A 14,933-nucleotide genomic window follows, 5' to 3' on the forward strand; every position below is an offset into this window, starting at 1 on the left:
GACCTGTCAATAATATAATTTAAACATTTGAGGTTTTGCTTGTTTAAATTTTGTAGGTTTATTTTACAAGCAGGTTTAATTTGAGGTCATCACTCCCCCGCCGCGTCTGTCTATGTCTGTCTGTATGTTCGCGATAAACTCAAAAATCTAATGACATTTTCACGCGGTTTTCACCAATATAGTGATTCTTGAAAGGTTTAGGCGTATATTTTGTTAAGGTTTTGTGTAACCCGTGTACAGCCGGGGCGGGTCGCTAGTATAAACATAGACGTCATATTTGCGCTACATACCTACCCTTATTTTGTTAATATATTTTTTAACGCCCTCTTTTGCGATAAAGGTGTACTAGAATGTGAATTAGGGTGGTTTGTCCGTATACCCTTTACGGCAGCTAGTGCTGCAATGTGTGAGCGATAGATGGCGCTCGCTTCCCGATTCTTGGATTCGGTAAAGAGTACAGTCAGCAGTATTATCTAAGGTGAAATGTTCATATTTATACATACTTTCTTTAAATACTTTGTTGCGGTACTTTTTCATTAGTTTTGGTTTTACACCATTTTACTATAAGCTTCAGCTTACTTTCTTTAGGCTCTTTAATTTAGCAATACTGCCAAGTGGAGTAACTTGGGACAGATGGATAACTTTAGTTTGGTATAAATCCTAATTCTAAAATTGTTAACAGTAGTACACTGCTGTCAGGCATATAATTGAGGAATGTTGTCTAATGTTACCCCTCCTGTCCTCAGTTATCCCGCTAGACGGTATTTGTAGTGTCAAATTTATTTTAAGACCGACGATCCGTCGAGAACAATTCTGAGTAGGTATAAAAGCAAAAAAAGTGAGTTCTGGGGATAAGGTTTTTTGTAAGTATCAACTGAAATCTGAAAATCAACATTATTGTTTGGCGTTAAAAGGGTAGAAGAAAACGAAACAACACTTAGTTTTGGTTCTATTTATTTCTATTGATTTGGTGATGGAGGCAGATATATTTCGCTAATACATAAACTTATATTAATACATAGGTAATAGTTATAAACAGGTAAGAAATAGATAGAGACCAAGTTAAGTCTGCAAAGTACAGTGGGAGTGTTTTTTACAAGTACCTACGTCACAATTTCATAGAAGTTAGCAAGTAACATTTGCACTGCGTATGCTATCAAAATCGTTGCAGACTTATCTTGGTCTAACTCTATACTGGATTTGCAGTGATTATCCAGAAAAGAAAACATAAAAAGTTTGTAGCATTGAAAATATTGAAGTAATTTGAGGAAAAATAAATTGCAGGGTCACAATAAACAACGAATTATAAATATTTAAATAATATAGGTACAATTTAATGTTACCTATGTATTATTGTGCAAAGTAACACACAATATACTGTTTTATAAATTACATTTAATTCTTGATTAATGGTCTTCAAATTGTCACTGCTTTGGTTTTGAATATGTGCCATATCATTCACTGTTTAAATGCATAAAATATTAATATTTGATACATATAAAATAGATTCAAATTTGTAAAGATATATGTAATTCGAAGTAAGATTTGTTTCTACGGGTTGAGTTTTAAAATGGAGTGAAAATAAAAATATATGTTTTATATTAAAATGTCTAGAAATGTATTCAATATTTTCTACTTTAGGTAAATCATATTGATAATCATATTAAAATGGCGTTTTTGTATTTGATTAAACTTATTAATATTCGAGTCATTTAGATTTCTGTAAAATTGTATAAATTGGAGATATTATAGAAAATATTGTACTACAGAAGATTTGAATCAATTCTTACTTCGATCGTGTAAATATCTTTAGTCCACGGGACAAGCCCCAACATGCGTGTCCCTGTGTGCCGCCGATAACGGTATCGATATCGGTTGCTCCCGAATCTGTATATTCCTTATACACCCGGTGAAGCCGCGCTTAGATCTCACACCGCGGACTCTCGCGACGGCCTTCTCGTGGCCTCCTATGTAGAGGGCCGAGCGGGTGTCGGTGGAGGGGCCGGTGCCGAGGCCGGCGTCGCCGAAATGGTTGTCGACGCCCACGGAGACCACGTGACGAGCTTTAGCCACTGAAAAAAAAAAGATTTTGTTAATTTAATTTCCATACACTTATTTTTGTAAAATGAAATGTATTTTGTTATCTAGACTACTTTTAAACAGTTATCGCATCTATTGCGCAATGATATTGAGTCATTTTATCTCATAACAGGCGTGACTCACTCCGCGATTTCGTCGTTTTGCAACAGGTAGCTATAAGTACATCCGTCCCACACCAATTTTGGTGACTAGCCATAAGCCGCGCGTGGCGCTGTCGCCACCTAGCGGTCATATCTGTCCTATTCGTAACAGACGCGTTTTGTTAGAGAGTGAATCTTCTGTACCTAGTGCTATTAATTATTCTGTGATAATATTGCATTGTCATTGAGATTACGAAGGTAATTATATAAACCTACGCAAAATTTTAGCTCAATTGGGCATTGGAAAATTGAACAAATTTCGCTTCAACAAACAAAAAAATAAAAGCCATGTTATGAATCTTATGTTGATTACTTTTTACTTTTTATCATTAGTTAATTAAATTAGATATAAATACAAGTAGATAGGTAATTGACTACAAAGTCCCATAGCTTTAATAATAACATAATAAATCTTACAAAAATAAATTTTACACTAAATTATTACTTTAGTTTTAATATTGTAAGATTATAATTTTATATAATTTTGTCACTACATCTTCGTTCAGTCCACACTTTTCCCTTATCACACTGTTCCTTATTCTATCTTGTAATCTCACACCACACACACTTCTCAACGTTCTCATTTCCACTGTTTACATAATGTAGGTATACGTACCTACATTTAAATTCACACTAAATAATATCGTGCATTAGGTATAACTAGTGGCTCTGTGAGCTGTAGACCTCGCGAGCAGAGTTTAAAACTGAATAAATGTATGGTTCCGTTGTTTTGAAGAATTTAGAGAATCTGATTTGACCATAAAAACTTAACTATCAATTGCTTACAAAATTCGGGAATTGGTTTAGATATGTGACCTGTAGAGTAGAACATATATGGACATACGAAACAATTTTTGGCTAACAGGCCAATTCAAACTTACACTGATATCAGAAAGACATCTAACTGATGTCATTTAGTTATCGTGCACTTCACTCGTTCTTGTCCGTACATGTATTGGCGCAAGCGAGACGCACGATGACTACTAAATAACATGATAAAAATATCATCCCGATGTCAGTGTACGGTCGATGCCCCTTAAGTATACACGTCGCCATACTAATTGTATAGAAAAGTGGATAGAGTAGGAGTGGAGAGACCAAGAAAAGTCTGCAGAGATTTTGACAGCACACGCAGTGCCAATGTTATTTGTGCCAGTGTCAAAATCTCTGCAGACTTTTCTTGGTCTAACTCTACTTATGTTAGGAAACCAACATTACCTTTGAATTAACCTGTAAACTGCAACTAAGAAGCTTCGTGCGCGAGTGTGGCCCATAATTTCCGAAAATCATTTTTTCTTCGAGGCAATTACCTACTCCGTTCTCATATTTTGCGTTGCCCATAATTTCCCGAAATCATGCATTCTCGGTAGCAATTACTCCGTTCCCATATTTTCCCAATGGTTTTCTTCCGCAATCGCCTATTTTTAATATTTTTAAATTAATCTTTTCCGTATAGTTTTCGTTCTTTTAAATATCTAGGATAATATTTTCTTGTTACTGTATGTTAATAGTGTAGTAATTATATTTGTTACTTGTAGGTATTTCACATACAACAAATATCAAAAACACTAAAATTAAAGCATAATCTAAAAAACCAAACGCTGTCAGCCAATAACTCTAACCTACCTCTGGGAGCAGATTCGTTTTTAGGGTCATCAAAAAAAAATAACCCTAACCTACCTATCTCTGGGAGCAGTTTCGTTTTTAGGGTCATCAAAAAAAAATAACCCTAACCTACCTATCTCTGGGAGCAGTTACGTTTTTAGGGTCATCAAAAAAAATAACCCTAACCTACCTATTTGAAAAAAACCTGGTTATTTTTACCACTAGCATTAAAAAAAAGAGAAAATATGGAGATAGAGAATATTTAGTTAGTGAAAAAAAAAACCTACTGGTTATTTTAACTAAGTACTAGGATTAAAAATAAAAGGGAATAAATTGAGAACAGGAAAATTTAGTTCATGAAAAAATGTACACGAAAAATTAAATAAAGCGAAGAAATTCCACTGGGAAAAAATGAGAACGGAGTAATTGCCTCGAAGAAAAAATGATTTCCGGAAATTATGGGCCATTTTAGCGAGGCGATCCAAATTAAAAGGCTCAAAGTCTAACTAACATTATTGTTAGTTAGACTTTGAGCCCGGGAAAGCGCAACGTACGAGCAACCTACAGCTAGTTCCCTGAGCCCAAGGTCGACCACTACCCTAGGCAATGTTAACCCCTGCGATTTATGGATGGTGACCGCCCATGCTATAAACGTAAGTGGAAATTGACTCCTGGAACAGCCATGCCCTTGAACTAAAACCGCTAAAAAAATGTTCAAACAAAAACTCAAACGAATACGCTTACCTCGCGCTTCGCGCTCGCTTGATCAATCAGCAATACGATGTTTAAGTGCAAAAAAAAATAAAAAAAATTGCATTTACTGGGGATTGAACCGGGTACCTATCCCATATCCTTGCTTGTAAGCGTCTTTCCAACTGCGCTATGATAGCATTTAGATGAGCTGACGAAATTTGGTTACTTATTCTCGAGTAAGAATTTAAATATCTAATCTAAAGAGAATAAAGTGTATAGGGAACGTGCATGAACTATAGGGGGCAGCACAGGAGCCGTCAGATCTTTGGCGCGAAGCGTAGATGAGTAGTTTATGATGCGATGTAGCCCGCGAGATGGCAGAACCTACTATGCACAAGGAAACGTACTTACGAGAACGGTAGATGGTAGCACTTGCTTTGGCAATGTACATGTGCACATATGTTTCCGATTCAGGCCACAAGATGGCAGGCCCTCCAACGCGCACGGTCCCTATAGTGGGCGCGCGTGAACTATAGGGGGTAGCATAGGAGCCGTCAGATTTTTGGCGTGAGGCGTAAATGTGACGTTCATGCTTCCGATGTAGCCCACAAGATGACAGAACCTACTATGGATAAGGAAACGTACTACAAGAACGGTAGATGGTAGAACTTGTTTTGGCAATGTACATGTTTCCGATTCAGGCCACAAGATGGCAGACCCTCCAACGCGCAAGGTCCCTATATGTAGTAGAGGGTTATTGTCATACTAAATTTTGTAGTCACAGTAAATTTACTGCCATCTTTCGATACAGGATTAAAATGAAAATGAAAAAAAATATCAATAAATGTATATATGTATGGATAAATGATTTTTTTTATTTTTAGAACGCCATATGATTTTGATCCATGTTCTTTTACTGATATGAGTAAAAATTGTTAAATATAAAATGGTGTCGCCATCTAGACGAGCATAGGCCAAAGGTATGGCGCCGTATATTCAAGAATCAAATTTTCTTTAAAGCGCAAAAAGCCTCAAAAAGCATCATCTCTTGCAAAAAATAAACGAATGCGCTTAGCCCGCGCTTGATAAATAAAAAATACGATTTTTTTCATTTTTTCAAAATAAAAAAATAAAATAAAAAACAACAATTGATACGAAATTTAAGTATAAAAAAATACAAAAAGTTATGTAGCAGCATACAATTACTGGGGATGGAACCAGGGACCTCCCTATGCAAACAAAAAAGCGAACGTTTGCAAAATGCGCCATGATAGTTCTTACTAAAGCTGACGAAATTTAGCTACTCATTCTCAAGTAAAAACTAAATATCTAAATACCGCAGAAACCAGCGATACAAATTTTCTGAATTTTTGGCCATTTAATCTATAAACATATATCAAAAAGAAAAAACTCTTATGATATCGATACGACTATTTGTTTAGGCGACAGGTATCACGACTCCGCCATTTATTAAAATTTCCAAAAACCGGATTGACAAAAAAAAATTATTTAGTCATAGAATCTGGTCACAAAATTTCATGAGAATCGGTTAAGAATTGCGACCTGTAGAGGAGAACATCCGGACATACGAAAGCAAAATGCCCGAGTCAAAACGTAGACCTTCGCTTCGCTTCGGTCAATAATGGGCGCTTTCTTAATATTCAGACATTTCGTTAACGCACACATACCTACATTACACGTCGAAAACATTATAAAAGAAAAAAAATACAAAAAAAAAATTTCGTTTTAAATTTTTATTGCGTATGATACTTGTATTATTGCAAAGGACTGTACATTGTAACCTGACACTGCTATGACGTCATCTATATTCTATTCCAAACCCTTTGTTAGAAGGCGGTCGACAATTTCGCCTCTTCACTCACAGAGCAGAGTGGCGCAGTGGAAGCGTGCTGGGCCCATAACCCAGAGGTCCGTGGATCGAAACCACGCTCTGCTAATAACTTTTTGCTTTTATTTTTTAGTCACTTTTTTTGATTAATCTATATCTAATCTATCTATCTATCTAAAACATTAAAATGAGCAATTGTTGTTTATTTATATATATATATTTCGGGGATTTCAGAAACGGATCTAATGATTTCGATGAAATTGGCTATATCGGGGTTTTCGGGGGCGATAAATCGATCTAGCTAGGTCTTATCTCTGGGAAAACGCGTAGTTTTGAGTTTTTATATGTTTTCCGAGCAAAGCTCGGTCTCCCAGATATTATTTTTTGTATATTGTAAGTACATAAGTCAAGTAAATACGTAGGTACTGCAAAAAAAGGTTTTCTTTGTACAGTCGCCATCAGATATATCGGAGCGGCCAAGGTGCTCACAAATATCGGAACACGCCTCTATTGTCAGGGCGTTAGAGCGCGTGTTCAGATATTGTGAACACCTTGGCCGCTCCGATATATCTGATGGCGACTGTACTTGAATTGATAAAAATATTTGTAAATATCTTGTCATTGCTCTATTCCTAAAACATAAATGCTAGACCACCTGTAGCCATACCAAATAGAATCTTAGAGTGTATAGAGAATTAGAGCTGCTTCACATTGTCCGATCCGATATCGGATGTCGGTAGGAAGTAAAATGTAAGAAATATGTGTTTCTCTGTATTTATTTGTGCATTTAATAAATCATATTACTAAAAAACGATAAATAACGCAAAAAGGCGGACTTAATGCCAATGGAACTCTTCTGCAGCTGTTTTTGTCATAGGCGCCTTCCAACATCCAATATCGGTGCGGCGCTTCCGATAAATTCAGCCATTCGGAGCCCCCCATCAGCTGTCGAACCGATAATATTTGTTTGTGTGCGTATGTGTAGGCATAACATAATGCTTGTTGTAGTGTGCGTGACCGCTAAATACGGCGCCTGGGCCCGCCCCAGCGGCCTGGCTTCGCGGGTGTAGGATCCTATACCCGGTATCGGATCGGACAATGTGAAACGCTCTTAGTGTCAAAGTAAATTATGTAGTCAATTCTCTTTGGCCATACTTTACAATTGTATCGGAGGGGTGCTGACCTGCAGCGAGTGTGGTCGCACATTCGCTGTGAAAATTGGCGATGTCAGTCACCTGAGAGCGCACCAGCGACGCTCTCAGCGGTAGAACTCCAACCAGTACGGTTACCATCAGTTTGTCACTGACGTAAACGCCGTCGAGAACGTAATTTACTTTCTATACATCCCGTTTGCACTAATATGCGAGTGCGAGCGAGATGTATAGAAAGTAAATTACGTTCTCGACGGCGTTTATGTCAGTGACAAACTGATGGTAACCGTACAGAAATATACATATAGGTACGTAGGTAAATATCCACGGATGTACTGACTGATGCCACAGAATAAATAATAGTACTATAGGTATACAGAAGGTTCACTTTCTAACAAAATGCGTCTATTACGAGAGATATATTATAAGCGCGATCAGGCGTCCGTTCCGTAGCGGTGCGCGGCAACTACCTACTGCTAGACACCAAAATTGGTGTGGGCCGCATGTACCTACATGTAGCGACGCGACTAGAGTGAGCCACGCCTGCTGGTGCCTCGTGCAGTTACTTACCTATCTACTTCAGCTGGTCGCTAGTGTCCTAGAACACTTTCGAGCAATGAAAATTGGTATTTTTTATGGATAATAGGTACTTATTGCCAAAAGTGACCAGTTATTTTTAATGAAATTAAACCCATTTTGATTGTTTTTGTGTGTCCCGGTATTTTTTACGAAATTTGACCTATTTTCGTTGCTTTTGAGTGTATTTCAGCTTAATCTGGTTTTGTCACAATATTACACTGAAGATCAATGAGAAAAGGTAACTGTTTATGGAAATTTTCATATTAGTTGACCCGTTTCGATTGCTCTCCAGTGTCAATGACGTTATCTGTTAAAACTTACCCCAATCCTCATTATTGTTCTTACATTATGATTATGACAAATGAATTAAGGTCAGTTTTAATAGTAATTTTCATACTTGGTGACCCATTTTCATAGCTCTTGAGAGTCTTGACTGTATGCTAAGTGTGTGAGTGTATGTAAGGTGGTGGTACTGGTGCTCGACGCGGTCCCAGTACATGTCATCTTGAAACATAAGTCATTGTCAATAGAGGTGACAGCAGCCATCTATTGGGCATTAGCATGTCGAGCACTAGTACCACCACTTTACGCATCGTACTACGTATGCGAACAACACGCGAACGCGAAGCGAAGCGATGCGGCGCGGGGTGAATCAATCCTTTGATACCTATGGAAGTGTCCTACGTGGGCGATCTCGTTGCGAACGCGAACGCCTTGGGCCCGCCGCGCCGCGCCGCGTCGCGCTCGCGAGTTGTTCGCTTACGTAAGACGCAGCGTTACATGGGTGAATCAACTTTTTCTTGTCACTAGTTGCCATGGTTACGGTCTCCTGGGTCACTCTTATTAAAATACTAGTTTTTTCGTATTTAAATGAACCAAACTTGAATTTTTTAGTAGTTATAAGGCCTTTCCATAGTGAGACATCTACCAAGTACGTTTGTAGAACAGGGTACAGCAGCTCTTCTAACTATGCTACTATTGTCTCCTGGCTGATGGGACAGAATAACAAGAAATAGTTGATCGACCCACATGTGTTTTAATCAATGCAAGTATGTGGCACCTTGTATCTTGTGCCAGTTGCCGTCGCACAGCGAGGTGGGCTCGGCGAGCTTGTAGCTCGCGTGGAACTCCCCCTTCCCGTTCTCCACGTTGACCACCACCTCATGCTCGAGTAGCTCCAGCACCAGATAGTCCTTCTTCCCGTGGACGGCCAGCAGCAGGCCCGTCGTGTTGCGGGGCTTGATCTCCATCGAGACGGAGAGGCTGATGCCGACGCGGAAGTTGGATTCTTGGAGCTGGTGATAGAAAAATTTGGTTGTTTAACTTAACGTGATAAGCCATTAATACCCACTACATACACATATAAAAATCTTTGCATAAATCTTCGTGCGTCATGTCAAAAAAAAAAACATTATCGAACAAGTAGTTACTAGCATATATAAATAAAATACCAGTGCAGTGTGAAGATAAGTTAGTACGAGTATGTAGGTATACAATCTCTTCTAATAAACGTATTTGACGACCGGTCTGGCCTAGTGGGTAGTGAATGCCTGTGAAGCCGATGGTCCGGGGTTCGAATCCCTATAGGTATTTGTGTGATGAGCACAAATATTTGTTCCTGTCATGGGTGTTTTCTGTGTATATAAGTAAGTATTTATCTATATGTCGTAAGCCGATCTTAAGATCAGGTAGATCGTAATGTTCCTGTGTAATGTTTTGACGATAGTCACATTAAACCAATACATAGGTAGGATAGGTTCGTTAGGTTGCTTCAGATGCCCGAAGGGCAAACTGCCCAGAAATAGGAGCCCCGCGTAGCGGGGCTCCGTCGACTCAGGGAACGAGGCAAAGATTTTCACGTTTCACGATATGCCTAGGAATTTCACGATATGCCTGATCTTACGATCGGCCGCCGACATATATAAGTATGTATATCGTGGCCTAGCACCCGTAGTACAAGCTTTGCTTAGTTTGGGCCGTTTGGGGCTAGGTTGATCTATGTAAAATCTCCCTTTTTATTTATTTAGGACTTTAAAATTGTTACAGACTTGGATCTCCTTTAGAATCGGTACAAGCAAACTGACTGGGCGAGGAAGTGTTACAATAAGGGCTGATTTAGACGGCGCGCGAACTCGCATGCGATTTTGGTTACGTCCAATTCAACCGACCGATCAAAACCCGCAATGTAATGAAACTCGCATGCGTGTTCTCGCATCGTCTAAATGAGCCCTAAATGTGAAAATATGAAATAAAGTACTTCCACACTTTATCACTGCCACTGCCTATACGGTGCCGAGATAGCTCAGACGAACGAAAGAAGATGTCTACACGTACGATATAATATTATTAAAATTCACTAATTAAAATTTAACAAACAAAAGATTAAAAAACTATTTCAATTGGGTTAGTTTTTTTTTGCTCTTTTTAGGGATCCGTAGTCAACTAGGAACCCTTATAGTTTCGCCATGTCCGTCCGTCTGTCTGTCCGAGGCTTTGTGATCGTTAATTTTGCATGGATATGTAAATCATCCATTGCGAAGATAACGAATCTCATATAATATTAAAAGACACGGAAGATTTAGAGACATGCTCTTAAATTACTCAACTCAGGATATTTTAAGCGCGTGAGATCAAGATTTCCAAGATTTCCACCTAGACTTTTAAGTATAACTCGATATCTTATTTTTCAACTATATATATCTATATAATATACATAGCTGCAGGTATAAATTGGAACATTAAAAAAAGGAACAACTTACCTTCAAGTAATTGCTAGTGGTATTCGTCGAAGGCCCGAAGTAAACACCATCTTCTATATTATCCGTGCAGCGCAGAGCGTTGACTCTGCGCAGCACCTCGGTCACGTACTGCCCGTTCATGATGAGCCCTTTGAGGCAACCCTTGAAGGGTTGGTAGAAATCCTGGTAATAGAAGAGTTGACTTATTAATATGGATATATCCATAGGCCTCACTTAAAGAGCTAGAAGGCGGGAAAGACTAAAGTTACATATCTCAGCCAAATGAAAAATAATACGTATGAGAAAATTAAAAGACTGGTACAAGAAAGAAAAGATAATTACTCCACCGACAAGATCGTTATGATGATGATGTAATAAGGACCTAAGAGGGTTCTCTTAGACGTGAACTAAAATCGACCACATAACGGGTCGATGCCTGACATTATAATCTCTATTATTATGGTAATTATAGTATAAAATTAAATTATATTTATTCAGGCAACATTAGTTACTTAAGTCTTTGCGCTGTCAGTAGTCTTCAGGTTGAGGACAGCATATGACTAGGAGTTATGGAGATCCTTGAGATTATTACTGCTGACACTGCTTCTCCAATCATCTAGTTATTCTTGCCATGACCAAGGCTAGTTCAATCTGTACCATAAACTTCTTCTAAGGGTCTTCAATACTCACTTCAAGATGTGTTTTCGCAATCTCAGCGTTCTTCAACCCCCCGTAATAGTACGGAGCGGCCAAAGGCACCGGATTGTTACAGCTAACACTCGCTTCCCCGACCATCTGGTTGTCGACGGTAAGTTTTCCATGACCGCTGGTGCGGCTGACGGTGACCGTGTGCCAGTCTGTGCCGCTATACGTGTCGGGGGAGACGATGGTGGCGGTGTCACCGCCGCAGTTGAAGGTGAAGTGTATCTGGAAAATAGTTAACATGTCGTAGAATTTGGAAAGGGATGTGAATATTGGATGCACAGGATCTTAAAACGCAAATCAACTCTCTTATGTCAACTGACGCGTGCTTATTTTAGGTACGTATTTTTTTAGTATTACTTACTTGAGCATCTTTCATGTAAATAGCCAAGAACTGGTCCGGAGCTCTTTCGGTTGTAGCGTAGAAGATGATACCACCATGCTTGTCGAAGGTCCTCAAGGTCACCATCAGATCCAGCTCATCTGACTGCCGGCCAGGCAGCTTGGCGTACTCAATGCGACTGTCTTCGCGAGTACCTGATGATAAAACAAGTTTCCATTTATCTCCTGTTTCTTTAAATATCAGATCTGAATGTAGACCCAAAATCGCTCAGGTTTCCTTCACAAATATTTTGGCGGTTCTCTTCACCGAATAACAACTAGTGACTACCAAATGATCAAACGTAAGTTCCAGATAAGGGGCCAGCTGTGAGATCACAATGTCTTCGTTGAGCTTAGAAATCACTTTTGTGATTTGCCTTTAACGCATTCACTGCCAGGGGGCGTGGCCTAGGAACAAACTTATATGACGGTGAACGCACATGTGCGTTGGGGGCAGTGAATATGTTAATGATTTTTTACTTACCAAACCTGTAACCCTCAGTGGGGTCTCCAATAGCATAATGTCTGTCGTGAGCCAACGCGCAGCCTGGTTGGGGCTGCGGTGGCGGTCGCGGCGTCGTCGGTCGCAAGGTTGACGGTGCTGGCGCCTGGGTGACAGGCGGTCGGGTGACTGGTTCCACTCGGGCTGATAAAAACATTAGCAAGATAGCATAGCAAGATTAGTAAAGTAATACAATCCCGACCAGAAGTAAGGTTATTTGTGAGAATGGAACATATTTATAATAGAGAACTAGACAATAAAACGCAATATAAACTGAAGTAAAATACCTGGTGGTGGCTGGGTCTCCACCTCACCCTGGAACGGGTTGTCGGGTGCGGGGGGAGGTACTGTCGGCAGCACGTGGCTGGTCGGCTCCACTCTGTGCTCCTCCCACGTCGTTTCTACAACAAATGCTTATTAAAGTACTAACGTTGGGTCAGGGGTAACGGGTATTTTTGATAGGGGTCGTTGTTTGAGTTTGTTACGAATATTATGTTTGAGTTTATTACGTGTCCCCAAACACGTATTACTGTTGCCAAAGAGAATAGATAGTTACATATGTCTTTGCTGTTGCACGAGTAAAGCGTTATCTACCAGTTAATCTTCCAGCAAATTGGCTACTTTCCTAGTAGTCAAATCAGCTTCTTTTTTAGAACTGTCAAAACGATTTGCTAGTATTGCTAGTATGGATTTTATACTTAGAGGATATAACCAACGGAGGCGCCATGTCTATAATTTTCGGTACAAAATAGTCTGTCGTTTTTTGCGGGGGAGGGGCACATCAAACGTATACGTAACGTAAACATAGCCATGTCAGATAAACGTCAGTCCATACATGTGGCTGACATGTGGTTGACCATTGGCCGACTATTGTCGACAGAGGGGAACGCCTGTTAATGACCACTCCGTTTGGTTATATTCTCTAAGAATTTATAATATGAAAACGTGTGTAATGACCAAACGTCGGACTATAGCGGGCAGTTTGAGGGCAAGGTAAGATTTACAAAAAAATCTTAACTTACGAGTATTATAATGTACCTACACTACATACTAGACTACATCTACACTACATCTTACATTATAATGTACCTAGTATTTGTAACATAGTTAATTAAATTAATTACCCGTTATCATTTATTCATCTTTAATGTGTAAATACTCTTTGAAGTGATGACTGATAGCCCACTGAAGTGGCCACTTAAAAAACAAATAAATAGCTGACATGCGTCATTATGACTGTTGTTCATGAATGTAAATTAAATCAAATATAACACAGACTATTCAATCTTATTTTTATTTAAAATTTAAAGGATATAAAAAAAATAAACACCTAACTAACGTACAGCTTTAGAGCCGTGTTCATAGAACTTGACATGCCCAGTTAACTCATTTGTTCTGTTCTTTTCTCACAGCTGCAATTGTCTGAGTGACGGATAAAGCCAAACGAACTTTTTCGCCATTTTAACTTATGTGTAGTCCAAGTACGTTTATAAATAACGCAGTTAGTTGCTATGATATTTGGAATTTCACATTATAAATACTAGGTACCAAATACTAAGTACAAATACTCGAGAGTGAATTGATTGATTTGCGAACCTTACCTATCATTCTGACATGCCACGAAAATGCCCGCTGGAGTCCGACGTATGGTAATGACGTCACAGTCAACTCACCTACTTTTTATACTTCCATCCGATTTATTAATAGAAATTGTGTTTAAAAATTACTGCTATCTATGTTTTTCTAATAATGATCTGGTGCTTTATTTCGTGCACGGTGTGAAATAATTTATTTTAAGTAGAGGAAAGTACCCAATTGTGGGCGGTTCATACACTAAACCATCGTCAAGTTCATTAACTAACCTGACGACGTGAATCCACTGATAGTGTCCCCGCACCGTCCAAACGTAGCCCCTCTTTTACTCGCAGGCTCGAGCAGATTCAACACTCGTCCGTTAATAGTAGCGTCGGCTATGCAACCACGGAAGGCAGTCTTGGTTGCCGCCTTGTAGGTGGCCACGTAGGTGTTGGTGCCGCCGAGGAGCAGGACCCCGTCGAGGATGTTGAGGGGCTCTGGCGCTGAGTCGGAGCTGAAACATGAGGTGGTACTAATGCTAATGCCCAATAGATGACACCTTGCTGTCACCTCTATTGACAATGGGCCCGATTCGGATTTTGTAATAAACATCTATGTATATATGTTTAAGATCTAACCTGTCAAAGACATTTCCGCGATTCTGCAGATACTCTTGAACGATTTCCACAAGATATTACTTAGAGATCTAATTCACATCTAATAGATATCTAACACGATCTATCTTAAAAGTGGCATTGGTTGCCCGAATTGCGCTGCAAAAGAGAACTAGTTAAAATCTAAACTATAACGTATCTAGAATGGATCTAGTACGTGTCGTCTCTAGTGAATATCTTGAAGTTCGAATACGGCGGAATGACTTAAGTTTCAAGATGACATGTACTGGGACCGCGTCAAGCA

The 14,933-nt window shown here is 39.2% G+C and overlaps 1 protein-coding gene and 1 non-coding gene across 2 annotated transcripts in view; one reads left to right on the forward strand and one right to left on the reverse strand.

Annotated features, from left to right (window-relative positions):
* Nucleotides 1-937: 937 nt before the first annotated feature.
* Nucleotides 938-14,933, reverse strand: part of LOC134804019 (laminin subunit alpha) — a 98,614-nt gene continuing 84,618 nt past the window's right edge. Inside the window, exons 60-67 of the mRNA XM_063776873.1 lie at nt 14,303-14,529; nt 12,728-12,841; nt 12,423-12,584; nt 11,922-12,094; nt 11,546-11,782; nt 10,877-11,038; nt 9,178-9,412; nt 938-2,072 (exon numbers count right to left, since the gene is read on the reverse strand). Of these exons, the coding sequence (XP_063632943.1) occupies nt 1,810-2,072; nt 9,178-9,412; nt 10,877-11,038; nt 11,546-11,782; nt 11,922-12,094; nt 12,423-12,584; nt 12,728-12,841; nt 14,303-14,529 (1,573 nt within the window). The 3' untranslated portion in view covers nt 938-1,809. The remainder of the gene's footprint in view (nt 2,073-9,177; nt 9,413-10,876; nt 11,039-11,545; nt 11,783-11,921; nt 12,095-12,422; nt 12,585-12,727; nt 12,842-14,302; nt 14,530-14,933) is intronic.
* On the forward strand, nt 6,424-6,495 carry Trnam-cau (transfer RNA methionine (anticodon CAU)). Its single transcript has one exon. It is a non-coding gene; the product is annotated as a tRNA-Met (tRNA).

The sequence above is a fragment of the Cydia splendana genome, chromosome Z (genome assembly GCF_910591565.1).
Source record: "Cydia splendana chromosome Z, ilCydSple1.2, whole genome shotgun sequence".
Taxonomy (NCBI): Eukaryota; Metazoa; Arthropoda; class Insecta; order Lepidoptera; family Tortricidae; genus Cydia; species Cydia splendana.